Source organism: Musa acuminata, chromosome BXJ3-10 (assembly GCF_036884655.1).
Source record: "Musa acuminata AAA Group cultivar baxijiao chromosome BXJ3-10, Cavendish_Baxijiao_AAA, whole genome shotgun sequence".
Classification (NCBI taxonomy): domain Eukaryota; kingdom Viridiplantae; phylum Streptophyta; class Magnoliopsida; order Zingiberales; family Musaceae; genus Musa; species Musa acuminata.
Genome location: NC_088358.1, coordinates 21,461,082 through 21,476,697, shown reverse-complemented (window position 1 = coordinate 21,476,697; position 15,616 = coordinate 21,461,082). Strand labels below are relative to the sequence as shown.

Genomic DNA, 15,616 nt, shown 5'->3' with positions numbered 1-15,616 from the left:
CTTAGAATCATTTTTTATTAGGTAGTATGGACATTTCATTTTTTTTTAATACCAATTTTGTCCTAATAAAACTTTAGATCAGTTCGGGTCTGTGAATCGGTTCCAAGTCCACGAACTTGTTCCAGTCAATGAACTGTTCCCTAAACCTTTCTTGGGCTTGTCACCTTTCCCTCTATCTCCTCCTCCCCCATCTTCCGGTGGCATCCAACTTAAACTCGTCGAGTTTGCATCCAGAGAGATGGTAGATGGTCATGCAAAGAAAAATATCGAATCTACCTGCAGAAGGTTCCTCCAAACTAGTTCTAGCCCACGGCACTCATCGGCTACATCTTCCATCAACCTACCTACCTCCTCGTTCTACAATAAAGCCTTCAGCCATCCAAAACGGAGCAATACCCTTGTAATACAGAAAGACCTTCGTAGAGAAAGAACAATAAAGAAAAAATTGTTTTAGACGAGATGGTAAATCCTCGTAGCTCGGTGGCGATGCTCCTACCGCTCCACATCTTGAACGTAATATCTGATAGCTTCCAACCTTCGCTGCAGACTCATATTAATTTCATACTTCCAATGGACCGGAGTTAAGGCTTACAAGCGTTCCAAAGAGTAACTAAGACCAGCTAAATCATATTAATTTCAGGTTTCCAACGAACGAATATATATATTGATCCCGAATACATTTACATGAGAAGGAAAAATATGAATGTAATAAACGAGGTCATGGAATGCATTCCATGCCATGTACTAAGAAAGAAGGTCATCCATATGTCGGTACGAGAACGAAGTTGAGGGTTGCTGCAACCCAACACCACAATGACTAAACAGAGTGGCTTCTGAATTCATTATTGACCTGGTAGACGATGAACGAGGTGGTGTGTAACGCTTCCAATCCAGCGGATAGTACAATGTTATAATTATGTAGATTTTGATTGCAAGGGCAGAATCAAAATAAACTAGATTTCATAATTATCACATAATCTAATTCATGATAAATCAACCCATAGGATAGGATGTACAATAGATTTAACAACTCGGTAAGAATTCTCAATATTTCAATCCAAATAACATAGAAAATAATCTAAACATACAGTGATCTTAATAGATTAATTATATAATTTAATCAATAACCGATCCATCATGTTTCAACCGCACACTCAGAAAAACTTAATGATAATCTGATATAAGCAACCCACAGTCCAATAAACACCGTGATTCATATGTTAATCAAAACTTATCATAAATAAATAATAAAAAGATGAAACCATTAAATCCCGGCATCAAATACCTTTATTCGCAAAATATTATATAAAGGAAGCATAAACTGGCGCAGAGACCTTTCTTTGACCCTGCAAAGAAATCAACAAAAGAATTAAGAGAATATATACACACATATATAGCTCAGTTATCGGATAGAACCAAGAAAATGACTTACAAGGAACACCAATGCCCTTATTCTGGAGGTACATTTGTGTCATACTTATATGGATCCTTGATGTATCGCATGTATTCTTCGGAATCAGTTTGAAATTTGACATCTGGAATCCGTTGGATGATGTTCCAATGCTCGTTGCCCTCGAGACAGCTCCTTAGCAGCACTATGTTGCAGTACACTTCAAGTTTGCGGAAACTCCATTGTGCAGAATTAGGGCGCTGTTGATCAATTAAGCGGGATAACCACGGGGGAAGCTGATCCATATGTTCCGGACATGTCAGGACCAGGTGCTGCAGCTTGTCGAGATTATCCACGTACTCTAGATTGGGGCAATCCTCCACCTCCAGATACTTCATGGCAACGTTGGATATTCTGTTCAGCATCTTGTTATCTGTGACAGACAGCTTGTAACTCAAGCGGAGCTTTGTTACTTCTCTCAAGTTGTGAGCTCCCCAAATGTGCAATTCCTTCAAGTTGGTAGCGTGGGATAGGCCTTCTGGAAGAGCTCTCAGTTTGGGACAGTCTACGAGACAACATTCCTTTAGATTGGGAAACAGCTTCAGGTGTGTTCTGTGACCACCTTCCTCCACACCGCATAGTGACCATTCTTCCCAGTTGGGCATGTCGTTGATCTCCAAATACTCAAGTTTGGGAAATGCACAAGTTCCCGGGAAACTGTGGCCGAGAAACTCAGGCCCAATGGTCATGACCGCTTTGGCTCCTATGATCTTAAGATATTTCAGCAGGGGCAGCATGCCCAGAGGAGGGAGCTCTGCGCATGATGGGAACACCGAAAGATACAAGTATTGCAGGTTAGGGAGTGATTCGCCCAGGGAGGACGACATCATCCAGTTTGGGAATTGTCGACCCGGGAATCGTACGATGACAAGAGTTCGTAAGCTTGAAGGAGGAGAGAGTTCATTACATATCTTCTCGGCTCCCATCTGGATTTGCTCCTCTTTTCTCCATGTTGTTGCTCTTCTATCCTCACCACTATCGGTGGCATCTCCATCTTCCCCATCTTCTGGTGGCATCCAACTTAAAATTAGTTCCCTAAGAGAACGTTTCTCCGCTAGTGCCGACGCTGCCGTCACTGCCCTCTCTAGCCTGTATATACTCAGATATCTTAGCTTGGAAAGAGGTTGCAGCTCCTCTAATCCACACCCGGTCTCGTCCACCTCGTTCGTCGGATTGTCATGACCGATCACAAATCCTTGGAGTATGTTAATATTTATCAATTTCCCGATTCCCTTCGGTACATGAGTTAGAGGAGTGTCTTCGACAACGAGACTCCTTAGATTATATAGTCTAGTGATGGTCATGGGAAGTTTGTACAAGTGTTTACATCCTGAGATATTCAAAGTTTGAAGGTTTACAAGACACCCTATTGATTCCGGTATCTCATGAATATTTGTTATATCAAGATCTAAGTATCTTAGGTGCAATAGATCTCCGATGCAATTTGGAATTCTCTCGACTGATGTGTTACAAAGATCCAATACTCGTAAATTTGGTAACCCTTCGAGTACATTATCCTCAATTGTGATGGTTGAGTGGGAGTCTCTGATCACTAAAGTTCTCAAACATTTCTTTTCTATGATGTGATCCGACAGTACTAATTTTATTCCCATGTTAAATATCAACAACCGACGAATCTTCGCGTTGGCTTTTATATCTAATCTTTGACCAACTGTAATCGAAAATCCTTCGTCTTTCATCAAGTATGTAGCGAGCGCTCGTAAATGGTCATGGATACAAAACATGATCCTGTTTATATACGATGGATCCACTTGTAGAAGATTCCTCGAAACTAGTTCCCAATAGTACTCCTCAGCTACATCTTCCATCAACCTACCTTCTGCTTCTACGATAAGGCCTTCTGCTATCCAAAACCGAATAATATCATTGTAATGAAAAACCTTCCAGGTGAAGAACGAGCAATAAAGAAAGCATTGTTTCAGATGAGATGGTAGATCCTCGTAGCTCAAGTGCAAAGCCCTTGGAACTTCTTCGTCGATCTGACGGTTCGTACTCCATGCGTCATTCTCGAGGACTTGTTCCCACTCCGCTGTGCTTCTGTCCTTGGAAATTAGAACCCCTGCAATAGCTTTGATAGCAAGAGGAAGTCCATCACATTTTCTAACAATTTTCCTACCTACTTCCTCCAACCTACGCATGTCATCCTCCTCCCCAGCTTCGAATACCGTCTTCCCAAGCAACAGCCACCCGCTGTTATCATCCATTTTCTCAGCTTGGTGCATATAGCTGGCTTTCATACCACTTAACACTGTTTCGATTCGAGTGGTAACTAAGATCGTGCTGCTACCTGCTCCCTTACTTAGTGGTTTCCTCAGGAAATCAGTCCATACATTTGGACTCCACACGTCGTCCAACACGAGAAATAATTTTTTAGTAAGGAGCGAGGCAAGTTTGGGTTCCAATTCTGCTCTGCTTTCTCCCTCAAAAGATTCTGCTTTGGTTTCATCTCCTGCACACCGAATTAACTCTCTGAGTAACTTGATCTCCGTATAATCCTTTGAGATATACAACCACGTTTGGATAGGAAAGTTTGCTTTGATCCTTCCATCATTATATATTTTACTTGCCAGAGTAGTTTTCCCGATTCCACCCATTCCAACAATCCCAAAAACACGACACTTTTGTTCGGTGTTCTCCAACATGCGATTGATTAGATCGTCGGCAGCTTCTTCGATTTGTTCCCCCACAATGTCCTCCTCAACTTCCAAGGGAGACGTCTCACGTGGTGGAGGTGGTTTTTTAGGGTGGAGTTGTTGGCTTGCGGGCTGTAGATTTCCAAGGATGGAGTTATCTGCCGCTATTCGTTTCAGCCTATCATTGATTGCTTCGATTTGGCCTGCGATCTCATGGCGGTATTTGGTACACCGAAAGCAGGAAGAGACGAAGCTGAAAGGAAGGCTTACCACCCCTGAGGCTGATGCCGACGCCCGAACCTCCAAGGGCTTTCCCCCTTCCATCACGCACAGATCGATGACGTCGTCGGCGTCGTACATGACTTCCTTCAGCTTCCTCACCCAGAGCTCCATGACGGGATCCCCGCTGCGGCTCTTCTGCTCGGCATCCTGGAGGAAACATCTGATCGTCTCCAGCGTCTCCTGCAGCGCCTTGATCTCCTTCTTCACGCCCAGCACTTTGCATATCTCTCCCTCCACGAAAGCTGCCACATCGTTGACGTATCTCGAAACGAAAGTATCCAGAACCATTGCCATCTCTCGAGGACGAACAGGGAAAAGGCCTCGGCACTCTCGGGAAGAAGACTCGATGCCCCAAGTGGTGGTTCCTCGAGCACACTTACGTATGATGCTTAATGCCTACACCGATCGAATTTTCATCAAAAGAATAAATTGCATTGAGGAGCATGACCGATCGATACAACACCATTAGCATGCATCCCTTCGTTCACAATAAATAGCAACTAGCTGGCTGAGGTGTTGACTCGCCGGAGCCAATAATTCATGGCGTCATCGATGAGCATCGAGGAGGGCGCTGTGAAAGAATTTTCTTTTTTAATAAAAATAATAATAATATGACGTTGTTAAGTTACCAGCTTACGGTTGACTTTATAATAATAATAATAATAATAATAATAATAATAATAATAATAATAATAATAAAACAATGCCTTGGGGAGATTAGGATATCAAGATTGGATTTTTTGGATATTCATAAACTTAATCTTGATTTCTTAGGGAGATTAGGATATAAAGTATAGAAATTAATAAATGAACTCGTTTCAAGAATAATCGACTTTCACTCACAGGAATCATAAGCATGATTTATTCGGTTTTAGAGTTATTCAAAAATTAACTTTTTTTTATTCAGTGAAAATGTTTTATTTGTAATTTAAATATCACAAATGAGATCATGGTTGATATCAATTCTATATCTTTCTTTAACCTCTCCATAGATTAGAAAAAGGGTACAAATGATTATGCAGTTGCAACGCATTGTCACATGGAATAAAATAATCTTTTTCGCATTTTGAAGTTGGATAATATTAGATTATTGGATCACTCAATTCAACTCAATTTAGTTAGATTTTTATTTAATTATAATTATATTTGTGAAATTTCAACAAACTAAAATATCATGATATTCAAATATGTTGTCGCATTGAACAAATCTCACCTATAAGTATTTATTTTATAGATCAAAACCTTTGCATATTCCTTTAAAAGTTCAAAATCCATTTCAAACTCTAATTCATGTTGTTATACTTTGAAACTCAGATATATTATATTTTCATATAATTATTTAACTTAAAACAAACTAAAGCTAATCATGATTAAAAATGGTTTACTTGGTTTTTTTTAATGCGATTATCACATACGAACATACGTTATATTGAAAATTGTAATGACAAATATGTCATTTTCAAATTACGCAAGTATAAAATATAAAAAACCAATTAAAAATTATACAAGTGCACCGCTCGATATTATACGTAATAATTTTACGATATGACAAATAGTTAATTTGTTTAACTTGTATATATATAATTAATTAATTAATTCCACATGATTGCTGGTAGCTATTAGCTACAAGCGACACACTGCTAAAATCAAATAGCATACATCTAGAAGGCATTGACTTTTCTTCGACATGACATCTCACTGAAATTGACAAGAGTGATTTTTTAAAAAGTAATTTATCAAGAGAAGTCATTACTAATTGATATTTATCGGATGGTGGTTTTTTATTGAAAAATTAGGGAGGGATATTTTTTTTTTTATAAATATCAATTTTATCTTCCTTTACAAATTATTATTATTATTATTTTAAACTTTTTCACTGAGCTAATTCGAATTAGTTAACCGATTCAACAAATCGATTTGGGTCAGTGAATTCGTCAACCCTATCTCGATCTCCTTCATCTTTGCCTCTTCTTATTTTCGTTTCTTCTTACTTCTCTTCTTTTTCTCAATTTCCAAGTATTATGATAGTTAATTATACTATCATATTGACATATTACTATACTTAATTAATCATTCTCTTCTCCTCTTCCCATCTCCCCTCTTCCTCACCATCCAACTATGGTGGAGGGGGCAACGACTTGGGAGATAATCATTCCATTTTACTATACTTAATTAACTATTATAATAGACCTAACATCATGTTATTAGAACATGTTATTACAATAGATCTAACTAGTATAACATCATGTTATAATTTTATCTGAGTATGCAGCACAATCATAGTAATAGATAATATTTTATCTTGTAAAAGTCAACTGACAACCACAGTGATATAACATAATGTTAGCTTGCAATGGACGTTCACAATAATATAATAGTTTACTTTGCCTTATGGATGACAGCCAAAATAATAAATTTTATTAGTCTATAAAATGCAAAAAATTTATGCAATATGTAATATTATGGAATATCTATATTTGCAATTAAAGTACTTTCAGAAAATACTATATGATTCTCTTATTAGTTATATTAATTATACAAAATTTACAATACTTAATACTCAAGTACACACAACTTCCTATACAATACTTAATGAAGGGTAATCTTATATAAGTTTATCATAGCATCATATTATCAAAATATTACAAACTAATTAATCATCACTCTTTTCAATGTGCAACGCTTACATGGAGTAATTAATTATTTGTTCGAATAGGGTACATTACAAATATAGAAATTCTTATATCAGGATAGTTGAATTGGGTATAAGTAATACTTTAGTTGTGAAGGCCATATCAGGTGTGTCTATTGTTTCTTTTGGTCAGAGCACATTAGTATAAGGAGATATTTTGTCATTAACATCACATCAAACATTTTATCATATTAGGATGCATTAAGCATAAGGATTTACTTTAACTACAAAGGCCACGTTGAACACATCAAATAGTTTTGATCATGGTTCATCGAGCAAACAATATATTTTACCCACAAAAGCTATATATGTTGAGCATTTTGTTCGGTCAAGACTCGAGTGTAAAACGATGCTTTGTTAGCGAAGGACACATTAGATTCTTTAGAAGATTACATTAATAAAAAAGATTCTCTTAATTATCAATCCTCTACTATTGTCTATAAAAAGATAAAAAATCTTATTGATAAATAACCGGTCATTGAGTTTGATATTGCCTGATCCACTTTTCTAAATCTTTGATGCTTATTGCAAAACTTGTACAATGGGCATATTCGACTAAGATCTCAGTAACATTCAATTTAAAAAAATACCTCAGATGATATCATAGATACATCAGATCCAAGTGGGAACTTAAAAAAATACCTCGCTGTATGTAGTTAGAGGAAATATTTTCTCTCATCATTCTTTTGTCTTTTTTTTTTTTTTGGATAACTTGGCTTTGCCTGTTGAGTCTCCAATTGGCCAATCATATTTGTTTACTAATACTCTCATCGGGTACAATATATATTGTAAATCCCAACACAAACAGTTGGTGCATAGTTTCAATGGACTCCACCAATCTATCAAATTTAGTACATGCATATACCTACAGAACATAAAACTTGCCCTGAATTATATTGGTATATATGTGAACACCTATTAGGATACTAAAGGCATTAAGAGCCATTGTTTTCGAATGTACTAACAAATTTAGAACAATTATTTGTTGAAGTGTGCTAACAAATTTCATTTTTCAAACCGTGTAGGGATTAAATGAAAAAGAAAAAAAACCATCGTAAATTTTGGAGTTAAATTGTGGAACACAAACCACAAGATGTTATATGATGCGACAAATAGTTTGTTTGGCGTCTTATTAGTCGAAGCCGCCATCCGTGAATGTGAGAACTTCTATATATATAATCCAACATGGTTTCCGGTAGCTATTAGCTAACGTTCTACATGGTACTAAAATCAAGTAGCATTATCTATTTAATTCACAACGACAAGCAATACTATTGCGTGCAAGAAACATGGTTCTAAAATTTAATGGCAGACGTCTAATGCACACAGTCACATCCTCTTGTTGACTATTCTTGGAATGATTCTTCACCCATCTGTGATTTAAGTAGAACCCGTGGGTATAGTCAACATGTATTTATTATCTTGAACCACCTAATCTACATAATATGCCTTCAATTATTGCTCAATTACGTACGTATGAAAGTGACCTCAAAGACGGACATCAGATTAGATCATTCATCAGAAAATTTAACATCATTAAGCAAGACTCAGATATTTAAAAAGACAATAAAAAACCAGTGCAATATATCATCCAATTAAAATATCAGCAAGCATTGACATTTCGACAGAACGCCAACGTCTGCAGGATGCAATAGCTGATGTGAACTACGAATTTTTAGACTGTACGAGACTCCCAATAGTAAGTGATGCTGAGGAAACAGTAAATTTTTTTTTTTAATATCTTTCTACATAGAAGTAGATAAATATTATTTTTATTTTATTTATAAATATTTATTATATTTTATTCATCAAATCATAAGTAGAAAATTAAATATAGTGATGTTAACTTCAAGAATAATCCAAGTGGTTCTACCTAGCGATAGATGAAGATCCGCTCTCCACTAGAATCCGATTTAGTGCTAGAGGAATGTTATTATAAAAATAAAAAAAATTCAGCAACATTGAGTAAGAACTCCAAAAGTTAACTCAAAATGTATACACGATCAAAATTCAATCATCATATTGACATATATTAAATATCCGAAGAAGTACTCCCCCAACAGCGGATGGAGAGGCTTTATCATACGAGATGAGTTTGTATTCTTCCAATAGGGGATGAAGGCAAACTCATATCGCACTCCCAACAGTGGATGGAGTGTTGTCCCTCACCCGCCAAAGTAGGGACATGTTCCTCTCAACAACGGATGGAGCAACCGTCCAACCGCCACGTCTGACGGCCTGCTAATCCCCAAAGGGAATCACCCTACCTGCTCTCGGTAGGAAAATAACATAATCTTACACTAGTTATGTCCCTATCGAAATGAAATAACACATTTAAAATATCTCTTTCAAATATCATCAATATCGAATAATACAAATTAACCATCGATTGACTTGAACTCTAGTTCAATCGATTCTATTGAACTCAATTTACTATAATATAACTGAACCGAACTCTAATCCTCATTTAACTGGTTTGGAACCATCCTAGATTAGTATAATTTGGACTAGATTATGTTTAGTTTAGGTTAAATTGACTTGAATAGGTCAATCAATTCGGAATCACCCTAAATCGATCTAGATTAATCAAGCCTAGTTTAGTTTAATCAATATTTGGGCTCAGATCCAATAATAAGATTGGGCCAGCTCATCTACTGGTCATGTGCATTACACATGACTGGGAATATATCACACAAAGCTAGCCCAGCCTTGGCCCATGGATTAGTCATGTGCGTCGCATGTGATTGCCCATGATGGTTAGATTGGGTTAGCCTACGGGCCAAAGCCTGACCCATGGGTTGGGCTTAGCCTATGGGCTAAGCCTGATCTACTAACTGGGCTGACCAATGGGCTGTGGCTTGACCTATAGGTTGGATTTGACGTGTAAGCAATTTTAATCCAATTCATATCCAATTTCATACAACAACATATATTCACTAACAATTATATAAACAAAAACATAATAACTTATTAAAAGATAGAATAAGATATAAGCTTTAATACGAGGAAATAATCTTCTAAATTCAAATAGAAATTATACTTTATAATTTCAACATATTCTAGTCAAATAAATTTTAAATAATTCAGAATAGCACATTTTAAATATCAGATCAAAGAATATCAAAAATATTTAGATAATATATTTTAATCTAACAAAAATTTTAATCGAGATAAGATTAAAGATAAGTTGTAATGTCATGAAATATCATATATTTAATACATAAAACATGTACATTTTTAACATTTTAGATCTAAAAATAAAAACCTTAAGTAGGGGTCAAAGAACATTATAATAAAAAACTTCAACTAATATATTTTAGTACAACAATAAAAATTTTGACATTTAAAGAATTGACAATTATTTTCAAACTACAAAACTTATAATATTTAAAGAATCAAAATAAAAACTAAAACTTTTATTTTCAAGAAAGGTAAAGAAACTTACCTCTCATCACCATGGTGTAACTCATCGTTCCTCCCATTATTGGGCTCGGTTAAGTGAGGAAAGAAGGAGAGAAATCCCTCCTCTTAAAGAGGAGGAGGTGAGCTTCCATTAAAGAAAATTTATTTTTATTTTCTTATTTATTTAATATAAATTATTTCTATTTAATATACTAATGAATATTATATCACCCTATTTGAAATGCTTAATAGTTATTTCGTAATTCATAATAACAAACAAGTAAATAGATTAAGATTTCCTAAATTACAATGGCAAGTAAGGAAAAAAAATTAATTTCTAACTTAATTATTTGATTTTATTATATTTATCCCATCCTATAGAAAATTTAGTCCCCAAATTTAGCTCACCTTAATATAATAGATGAGGATATTACTCTCACATATCTTTTTCTCTTTCCCACATTACCTCTATTACCAACAAATCTTTACCAAAGATATAAGTTTATTCCTTAGAATATGTTCTTTCCTTTCCAAGATCTGGGTTGGTTGTTCTCCAAAAATGACATTATCTCTTAGTTGTAGAGGTTGGTAAGATATGACATATGTTGGATGCCTAATATATCTTCGAAGCATAGACACATGGAATACATCATAGATGCTAGCCAAAGTCGAGGACAATGCCAATTTGTACGTCACAAGCCTGACTTTTTGTAAGATCTCAAATAGACCAATGAATTTTGAGGCTAACTTCCCCTTTGACCAAATCTTATAACTCCCTTTGTTGGCGACACTTTTAAAAAGACATGCTTACCAACTTCGAACTCTAGATCTCTTTGCCTTCGATCTGCATAACTTTTTTGACAACTTTGAGCTATTAATAATCTTTGGCGTATAATTTGAACATTATCAGTATCTTTTTGAATTAATTGAGGTCCCAAAAACTTCCGTTCTCCTATCTCATCTCAATATATATGTGATCTGTACTTTCTTTCATAAAGAGCTTCATCTCAATATATATGTGATCTGCACTTTCTTTCATAAAGAGCTTCAAATGGAGTCATTTTTATGCTAGAGTGATAACTATTATTATAAGAAAACTCAATTAGGTGCAAGTGCATATCATAACTCCCACCAAAGTCCAAAGAATATGCTCTTAAGAGATCTTCAAGAGTTTATATTATCCTTTCTGACTATTAGTTTGGGGGTGAAAAGCTATACTAAATTTTAACTACATGTGCAAAGATTTTTGTAGACTTCCCAAAAACTTAAAAGTAAATCTTAGATCTCTATCTGAGATAATGCTAATTAACACCCGAATAATTTCCTTAATATATAATATTGCTAGTTTATCCAATGAATACTTCTTGTTAACAGGGAGGAAATGAGCAGATTTAATAAATCTGTCTACTATTATTCAAATTCTATCATATTCTTTTGTAGTCTTGGGTAATCCTGTCACAAACTTCATAATGACTTGCTCTCACATCCATTCATAAATTTAAATTCTTTACAATTTTTCTATCGGTATTCAATGTTCTACCTTCACCTACAGATATTTAGAAATAAAATTTACTATATCTCTCTTCGTACCATGCCATTACTAATTTTAGGGTAAATTTCGATACATCTTCGTAGTCCAATTTTTAGTAAGGAGTGAGGCTAAGTTTGGGTTCCATTTCTGCTCTGCTGTCTTCCTCAAAAGATTCTGCTTTGGTTTCATCTCCTGCACACCGAATTAACATTCTGAGTAACTTCGTCTCCGAATAATTCTTAGAGATATACAACCATTTCTGAATGGGAAAATTGACTCTGATCCTTTCATCATTGTGTATTTTACGTGCCAGAGTGGACTTCCCGATTCCGCCCATTCCAACAATCCCAAAAATACGACATTTTTGTTTGGTGTCCTCTAGCATGGCATTGATTAGAGTATCAGCATCTACTTCGATTTGTCCCCCGACGATGTCCCCCTCGACTTCCAAGGGAGACGTCTCAAGTACAGTTGGTTTTTTGGGTTGGGGTTGGTGACTACCAGAAGACTGTAGATTACTAAGGATGGAGGTATGCTCAGCTATTTGTTTCAGTCTACCATTAATGGATTCGATTTCACCCGCAATCTCATGGCGGTGTTTGGTACACCGAAAGCAAGAAGAAACAAAGCTGAAAGCGAAGCTTACCCCCGAAGCCGATGCTGATCCCCCAGCCACCAACAGTTTGCCACCGTCCATCATGCACAGATCGATGATGTCGTCGGCATCGTACATGATGTCTTTCAGCTTCCTCACCCAGGCCTCGATGCCGGGATCCCCACGGCTTTTCCGCTCTGCACTTTCGAGGTAACATTTGATCGTCTCCAGCTTCTCCTGTAGCGTCTTGATCTCCTTCTTCACGCCCACCACTTTGCATATCTCTCCCTCAAGAAAGCCTGTCACTTGTTCAATGCATCTTGAAACAAATGAATCCAGGACCATTGCCATCTCTCAAACAAGGGAAATATCTCCGCACTCTCGGAAACAAGACTCGATGTTTCGCACGGGGAAGTAGTGGTTCCTTGAACACACACGCACATACATATATAGAGTATACAATACCATTAGCATGCATCATAATAAATAGCAATTAGCTGGCTGAGATGTTGACTCACCAGAGCCAATAATTCACGGCGTCATCGATGAGCATTGAAGAGGGCGATGTGAAAGAATTTTCTTCTTTTATAAAAATCATAATAAGATGACTTAATGTTCACAGTAATTGATTGATAATAAAAAAAATTCTCCTCATAATCGTTCCGAAAATAAAAATAAAACAATGCCTTCAGGTATATTACGAAAAGCTTGCTCCGAGTCCCGATCAAGATAGGATTATTTTGGATATTCATAAACTTAATCTTGATTTCTTAGGGAGATTAGGATATGAAGTATAGAAAATAATTAATGAGCTTTTTTCAAGAATAATAGACTTTCACTCACAGGAATCATAAGCATGATTCATCTGGATGAGTGTAGATAAATTTGATGGAGGAGCCTTGCTCCTAAACCCATTTTGTGGACAGGTGTCATATGCCTTGTGACAAAGAGACCATACAAGGATCATTCAACATTGTTGCATAAGACTGCTAGCATTAGATGTGCTTCATGTCCCAATACTGGTAAACCATATTCATATGACTTCTTAATTCCCTAATATCGTTCAAAGTAAAAAAATTTTAATTAAAAATTTTATGCATCAAATATGGTGAACCTTCTATTTTTCACAAATATGATGATCGTCATATTTTTCAACAAAACGATGTTCATACGAATTTTCTTATACCATAATATTTTGACAAGTAAAAAAAAAAACGATGCTTCACAAATCATGTGAAACTTAAACTTTAGCAAATTTTATGACAATCATTTTTTATTTTGAACAAAACAATGTTCATATTACCTATCTTATACAACAATGTTGTGCTAAATTGAAATTGTTTGATTTTTAAATGATACGTCTAAATTTTTACTGACAGTACAATGACATATATACTTATATTCTCAACGCTCCTCCAAGCAGCCAATGGCTCAACCTAGCAAATGAATGTTGATCAGGGATATATATATATATATATAATACAAACAACAAATAACTCTTCATCGTAAGACCCACATGAAAGATAAAACTAAACAACCACCTTTTAATGTAACTTTGAAATATTTGGAATCAAGTTATTGAATATGTCACTTTGATAGTTCCGTAAGATTATGAAATACAAACAACATTGTCTTAAGTCCCACATGAAATATAAAGCTAAACAACCACCTTTTATTGTAACGTTGAAAAACTTGGAATCAAGTTATTGAATGTCTCACTTTCATAGTTTTGTAAGATTATGAATTTGAATCTTAGTTTCATCCTTTATTTTTTTTAAAAAAAAATAAATACAGACAACAAATTAAGTCTTCATCTTAAGCCCCACATGATAGTTGATGTTAGACTTATCCTAACCAATAATCATAGTCATAGATCGATATGGATTGATGAGTCTAATACACTCGTGACATAAAATAATTTTAAAAAAAAATCACAAAGATAAAACGAAACTATCCTTTGATGTAACTTTGAAAAACTTAGAATTAAGTTATTAAATATATCACTTTAATAGTTTACTATAAGATTATGAATTTGATTTCTAGCTTCATCATTTATTTTTAAAAAAATATTAAATATAAATAATAAATAATTTCCAGATGATATTGGTATTAGCTTTTATATGTGAATGATTCGACATGAGCAGATGTTATCGTTCATCCGAATCAATAATTCATAGCCATGGTCCAATACACCTGCGTTATTTTCATCATTTATATTTTAAAAAATTATATATATTAAATATAAATAATAAATAAATCTTCGTCTCGAGGCCCACATGAGAGATGATGTGAGTGTCAGCTTCTATATATGAATGATTCAACATGGTTTTATGAAAGGTTTGACGACGAGAAACGAACCACTACAAGTCGAGTAACATCTATCTAATTGACACTCACTAGCAACTATCGGCACCCTTTTGTTGACTAATCTTGCACAGGCCATCGCATGACCAAGTCTCGGCAACAGAGCTCCCTGAACACGCTGGTTGAGTTTGAAAAATCTACTAGGGAGTCGAGTAACATCTATCTAATTAACACTCACTAGCAACTATCACGGCATCCTTTTGTTAACTATTCTTGCACAGGCCATCGCATGACCAAGTCTCCCTGAACAAGCTAGCTGAGTTAGAAAAATCTACCAGGGAGTCGATTCAAAGACTTTGTGAAACAACTATGTATAACCAGCGGCTCAGCGCGGGGGTTGGAGGAATCGCATGACGAAATATTGGAAACAGCTAGCGAAACTTGACATCCTGCCGATGAATCCACAGAATATGGGAGAGGATTACAAGATTGTGCTGCTGAAGGATATAGCATGCGTCTCCTATGGCACTACTAAGTTTATTGAGTGTAGGTTATCGAACATCCATATGAACTATAACCCCGCAATCAACAGTTATGTTGATTAAAATAAGATTTTTTAAAGAAAATATTCATTTTTTTCTGTGATTTCTGTGATTCTGGTTTCGGTTTTCCTTTTTTCCTTCTAATATACCATAATGACCTTTTA

The 15,616-nt window shown here is 35.5% G+C and overlaps 1 protein-coding gene and 1 long non-coding RNA gene across 2 annotated transcripts; both read right to left on the bottom strand.

Moving 5' to 3' along the window:
* Window positions 1-1,095: 1,095 nt before the first annotated feature.
* On the bottom strand, window positions 1,096-4,885 carry LOC135650415 (putative disease resistance protein RGA4). The gene is made up of 2 exons (XM_065169726.1): window positions 1,433-4,885; window positions 1,096-1,346 (listed from the first exon to the last, which is right to left on the bottom strand). The coding sequence occupies exon 1, from the start codon at window positions 4,678-4,680 to the stop codon at window positions 1,450-1,452; it is 3,231 nt and encodes a 1,076-aa protein (XP_065025798.1). The 5' UTR covers window positions 4,681-4,885; the 3' UTR covers window positions 1,096-1,346; window positions 1,433-1,449.
* Window positions 4,886-7,628: 2,743 nt separating this feature from the next.
* LOC135650416 (uncharacterized) lies at window positions 7,629-13,029 on the bottom strand. Its single transcript, XR_010501523.1, has 2 exons — window positions 12,658-13,029; window positions 7,629-9,345 (listed from the first exon to the last, which is right to left on the bottom strand). It is a non-coding gene; the product is annotated as an uncharacterized LOC135650416 (long non-coding RNA).
* Between the last annotated feature and the right edge of the window lie 2,587 nt (window positions 13,030-15,616).

Coding starts and splice junctions, on each gene's coding strand:
- LOC135650415 (XM_065169726.1), bottom strand. CDS start 4,680: ATGGCAATGGTTCTGGATACTTTCGTTTCGAGATACGTCAACGATGTG.